This window comes from Orcinus orca, chromosome 2 (genome assembly GCF_937001465.1).
Source record: "Orcinus orca chromosome 2, mOrcOrc1.1, whole genome shotgun sequence".
Classification (NCBI taxonomy): domain Eukaryota; kingdom Metazoa; phylum Chordata; class Mammalia; order Artiodactyla; family Delphinidae; genus Orcinus; species Orcinus orca.
Window position 1 is genome coordinate 20,048,399 of NC_064560.1, and position 5,842 is coordinate 20,054,240.

General features: G+C 41.5%; 1 protein-coding gene across 7 annotated transcripts in view; it reads left to right on the plus strand.

The window, feature by feature from the left end:
* Positions 1-5,842, plus strand: part of NUDT5 (nudix hydrolase 5) — a 41,008-nt gene that overhangs the window by 21,582 nt on the left and 13,584 nt on the right. For 5 of the 7 annotated variants that reach the window (XM_049706182.1, XM_049706180.1, XM_049706179.1 and 2 more), the window contains exons 9-10: positions 472-664; positions 2,754-2,990. In XM_049706182.1, the coding sequence (XP_049562139.1) occupies positions 472-644 (173 nt within the window). In that variant the 3' untranslated portion in view covers positions 645-664; positions 2,754-2,990. Of the gene's footprint in view, positions 1-471; positions 665-2,753; positions 2,991-5,842 lie in introns of those variants that run through there. The other 2 variants (XM_049706183.1, XM_049706178.1) reach the window with 2 other exon arrangements.

A 5,842-nucleotide genomic window follows, 5' to 3' on the forward strand; every position in this document is an offset into this window, starting at 1 on the left:
ATACCTAAAATCGCTACATTCATAGAGACAGAAGGTAGAATAGAGGTCACCGAGGATAGGGAATTCTTGTTCAGCGGGTACCACCTTTCTGTTTTGGATGATGAAAAAGTTCTGGAGATGCGTAGTGCTGATGATTGCACAACAATGTGACTGTATTTAATGCCACTGAATTTGTACCTTCAAAAATGGTTGAATTGGTAAATTTTATGTTATGTATATTTTAACAAAGTTTAAAAATACATATATGCATATCACAGAATATGCTTTAAACTTGGCCATTAAAACATTTGATTTGGAGAACAATAACTTTGTACTGTTGGAATTGTTTTACCACGTGTATAAATTAAATTAGTAGAGACCCAGGTTTCTGTTAAACTCTTATAGCCTTTTTGATAACGTCTTGCACAAAAGCCTTGCAGCGTTTGACCATTCTGGGCCTTGCTGAGATGTCCCCCTTCTGTTTGTTTTCAGGAGATGGAGGTACGTGTCCTGCTCGGGGGCTGGCCTTGAGTGCCGTGTGGTGCAGCGGGAGCGGCCATGGTATTGTGAGTTGCTCAGTTGGGCTCGCCTGGTGTCCGGCTTTATTTTCACTTGCACTTTGTTTGTTTAGAATTTGTGGAAGTGATTTCCTTACCAAAGAATGACCTGCTGAAGAGAATTGATGGTAAGCATTCTTGATTACCCCACTTCCTCTGTTTTCCCCATCCCCACCAACGGGGTACTAAATATAATTCTATTTCTTCCTCATTAAACTCAAATACCTAGAAACTGTTTTAAGACTGCAGTTGACCTACATAATAAGTTTCCTTTCCAGGTGGCACAGAGTTTGAAAATAAGAGCAAAACATTCCATGTCAAGTGAAAGCTTTCATTAGGGGCTTTTTTAATTCTACAGAACAGTCAAGACATAGGCCTGCTGATTAGCCAAAACTATTCTATACCTTCAATCTTTAACCCCTGCCATGCAAAGGTATAGTAAATAATCTCTTAACTGATCCTCAAATATGCCAGTATGTTGGACGGTTCTTTGTGTGGGGTCTAAGTTAAAGATTTTAACAAATATTTAGGCATCTAATATATACGCAGTGTGATAAGCTGATATAATGAACTAACTAGCAGCGTGCCCCTTAGTAAACTACTTGTCATGTAGTTACATGTGGTTCCCAGTCAGCCCGTCTCATAGGACTTTGTAAAAATTAGTAAGGTTCCATGGGCCGATGTCCTCCAGTAACCCTACACAAGGAGATACTGCAAAAGACGTGGCAGGGCCTTCGGGGGCTCCTCTGCCAGCTGGGTTCGTCTCCAGTCACTCATGACAAAGAAGTGGGTGATCTCCTAATTTGAATACTATTGTTTTTATTTCAAAAATTAACTTGAAGCATTGTTTGACCTGAAGCTTTGGGAGCAGTCTCTTCCTTCCTCCCGTGAGTACCAGTGGCGTACAGTTTTATTTCTGACGTCTGTGTTTGAAAAGTCAAGGGGATCTTTCAAAAACTGCTGGGATTTCAGGTTCCCAGACAGCCTCCATCCCTACGTTACCTTTTTATAGACCAGACCTAAGGTAGAAACCACCTTAGGATCCCAGGGTCAGAGTTAGAAGTGCTCGTCGTGAGGAGATGCAGTGATTTGAGGTGTTTACTCGGGGAGAGCCATGGCCACCCGTCACAGCACAACTCTGAGGCCAACAGGCCTGGCTGGATTGAGGCTCAGTCAACCATGTGTTAGTTACAGCTCAGAACAGGCTCCTAGCTCTTCTCATTAAACGGGAACAGTAGGACAGCCCCTACCTCTGAGGAGGCAGGAGTAAAATTAAATGGGATAATGGTGACACACAAATGCTTGAAGGTTATGTGCTATTGTTTTTATTTGTTGTATTAGAAAAATGTCCTTTTAAAAAAAATTCCTTCCTTCTCCTTTCCAGTAACTTCCCTTCCAGCCTTAAAAGAGGGGGGAAAATAGGGAGGTAGAAGGATCTATATATATAGGAAGAGGGAGGGGCAAAGAAACAGTGTTCCTGGCTTTACTAGCATCACAATATAGTAATCAGATTATTTATTCCACACGTACCATTTGAGGAGTAGGAAGGCACGTGGAGTTCAGTTTTCTATGAAGAATAGCTTTTAGCACTCACCCAGCACCTGCTGGCACAGATGAGCAGGACAGAACTCTGTCTTTGAGGGTCAAACCGACTCTGAGCTTGTTCCTAAACAAGTGGCTGGGAAACAAGGGGCAGATTGGAAATCTGGGGGCCTCCACCTGAGTAAAACAGAAGTTCTCATGAAAGGCCCTTGTGGTCAGATTCAGAGACCTCATCCAGTCCATCCGAGCACACAGCTGAACTTGCACATTGGAACCTGTGTGTCCCTGACAGTGGAGAGGATGGATGAATCATCACTGTGTAGTTCAGCGCAACAAAGCCCTGTAGTGAGCAATCTATGAAGTAACAGTTGCATCTATAAACTTAAAGCTTTGCTGTTTAATACACAGAATCATCACCTGGTATATGTGCTCTTCTGTCTTTAACTTTTTCTTGTTCTTATCTCATGCTGGAAACATAGTCCTGCTTTTACATCCTGTATTCTTCTGCTAGAGTAAGATCCTTGAAGGCAGGAAACGTCTTGTTCATCACTATACCACCAGCATCTAGCACAGGAACTGGCACATAGTAGCCACTCAGTAAACACTGATTGGCTGATAAGGGGTATTATCCGTTATCAACTTCATTATCTGACTTGTATTCTTCACCTCCTCTAGATCTGGTAGCTAATGAACATCTGACAGTGGACGCCAGAGTCTATTCCTACGCTCTGGCGCTGAAACATGCAAACACGAAGCCGCTTGAAGAGCCCTTCCTGAAGTTTTAAGGCCAAAGGACAGTCGCCTTGTTTCTGTAACCAGGACACAGGCCTCCTTCATTAAGACTTTGTATTCAGCTTAGTTTCAATGGAGATTTGAAATTAGTTTTTTCATAAAATAAAAGCACAGAATGCATGTGGTGGTATGGAATTGTAATTACAGGTAGATTATAGACTTCATTTAAATGCTAGACTCCACAGCTAATATTAAAGAACAACAACATAAATGCAGGTAATGTTTAATCCAGCTTTTAAAAAAGAAAGCTCAGCTGTTAACTTTTCTACTCTAATCCAGGAGATACGGTATTTTCATAGGAAAATAGCCCTGAATTCCAATTAGGTCAACGCTTCCCAACCCCACTGAAAAATATGTAGTGAGGTATGCAAACAACCGTTTACGGCATTAGAGTTTTTTTAACAGACAGACCTATATAGGGACTTTCTTGGCCTCTCCTAATTATCTGCTATATGGAATTAATCTGCATAGCACAGGATATAAAAGAGAATAACATTCGTAATAAGCAAATGTTTCCAGTTGGCTAGTGTCCTTATAGCCATCTAACTACTGGAGGGTGACCAGCTCTTATGTAATGAAAAACGGTCGGTTCATTCACGTACCAAGGTTCAGAGGCTAATGAAAATACAGGACCCTTCCCTCAAGCACGTGTATATACTTCAGAATCTCTTTTCCTATCCTTACCTCAAAAAGTACTTGAAGTTTCTAAAAACCAAGCCCACAGCAATAAGATTTACATGGTTTGGGGCACTGTCTTGGTGTTAAACCGTGAGTATAGCCAGCACAGTTAGCAAGGACCAGAAACCCAATACAAGCTTCTTTAAAGGAAAATATGGATTGTTCCGGCTCATGCCATGCCCAAACTTCCCCTGCCCCCAATCCTCAAGGTCCACCGGTGTCACCGGCCATTTTCTTACCTCTTGAGCTTGGCTGTTGTGTGGACTTCTGTAGCCTCAGGGGCTCCAGGATTACTGCCTCTTTGGTGTAGAGGTCTCTGGATGGTTCTCATTGGCTACCCCTAAGTCATGTTTCCAGCCCTGGACCAGGGGTTAGCCAGGCCCCTCAGAGCCAGATAAGATCAGGGGACTAATGCCAAAAAGGCTGCAGTACAGTCTGCTTGTCTGCAGGTTCACTGACTTACCTAGAGATATTTTTATGAGCAAAAATAGATCTTTATATTGTACTTCCTAAAAAGAATGGAAAGAATCATGCAACTAGAGAACTGTATAGATGAAGTCTACTCTCCCTGTGAATACTATGAAAATTTAGCCCCAACTAGTTGCTCTAATAGTAGCCTTCCCCTGTGCCTCTTAAATCCTTATTTTTAATCATGGGCATCATGATTCTCCAGGGACTGTAATCCTCTTCCCTGAGCACCCAAGGCCCTCGTTACTGCTCTTCATCAAGAGACGCCAAAGCATACAGAGAATGCACAGGCTCAAGCACACAGAACTAGTCTCCAAACAGCCTCCAACTCTTGCAAAACCACTCCCCATGCCAACTGATAAAGCTACACAAACGCTGATGGAGGACAGAGATTTGTAACCCCTGCCTGTCCTTTCTGCCTTCTTCTTTTCCTGAGTGCAGTTCAGAAATGACACCTAAATCCTAGAACATCGCCTAATGCAGTTTATGTTCTCTGCAAATATCAAAGGCTATGCTTTGGAAATTCGGTCAGTTTGAGAACTGGCAGTCTGGATGCTTTCACTGGCTGGCCCTATTAGTGTATCAGTATTTAAACGTTGAAGGTTTATTAGTACTTTTTTGAAGGTTTATTATTAAAAGCTGTATGTCCACCTTCTTTGGGGAAAAAGAGCTGTAACACTGGGTTGTATTTCCATGGTAACAGTGGTCTGAGGCCCTCAGGAGATGCTCTCCAGTAGACATGGCGACTCTCCTGCCTGCCTGTATTTCCTCTGCCTTCCTCCTGAAATTAGTTGGCTTTGTGATCCTAAGCTAAATAAGATACACGTCCTGCACTAAGAAAGTAAACAATGATAGAAAACCATATGAATGAGAAGGACTTCTTTGAAAAATTAAGTTTGATCTTTTTGGGCAATAAAGCACATACCTTGAAAAATGAATTAGGGAATTCCCTGGCGGTCTAGTGGTTAGGACTCTGTGCTTTCACTACGAAGGATTCCTGGTCGGGGAGCTAAGATCCCATAAGCCATGCAGCACAGCGCCCCCCCCCCCAAAAAAGGAATTATTTATAAAGAACTGTGCTATTGCAAATGGAGGCTGAGATATTGTGACCGTTTTTTTTTTCTGCTCTTTCCAAATGTTAGTCACAAAACTGAGCACCCTTTTGTTGGCCACTCACTGTCCCTCAATATTTTTAGGATTAAACTAATACATTTGCAATAGGTACCTCAGGATGAATTCTGTATGAATATAATGAACCTATATAATCTTAGAAATCATTTAATACCAGATTTTATTTTTCCAACACAACCAAAAGTTTTATTAAATAAAATTTTATTGTCTACTGTTTACACTCATGTTGCTGCTATAAAGTACAACAACATACACAGATTCCTAGCATGAATTACTCATTGTTCACCCCCACTGAACTACAGACATTGCTTGAGAATTAGATCTTTGCTTTAGGGATTAAAAAAAAAAAACTGGGGCATAGTATCTTGAAGAGTATTCTCAAGTGATGTGTTGGAATTCCAAGGCATAGCCGATGCAGTAAAACAGCACCGACTGTGCTGTCCCTGGGAGGAAAGGGGAATGGAAAACAGGCAGAGTAATTATAAGCAGTTGTTTCTGGTGACAGATTTGACTCTGAAAGCTTGATTCTGCTCATCTGGGCTAAGTGGCTGCTTTGAGGAGGAACAAATAAAATGGGGGAGGGTGGGAATGTGGATACTATGAGTTAAAAAAGTATAAAAAGTAATTATATCTAAAATATAGACTAGATATAAATGATCCAGAACTCATTAAATAAGCTCAAAAATACTGGAAAG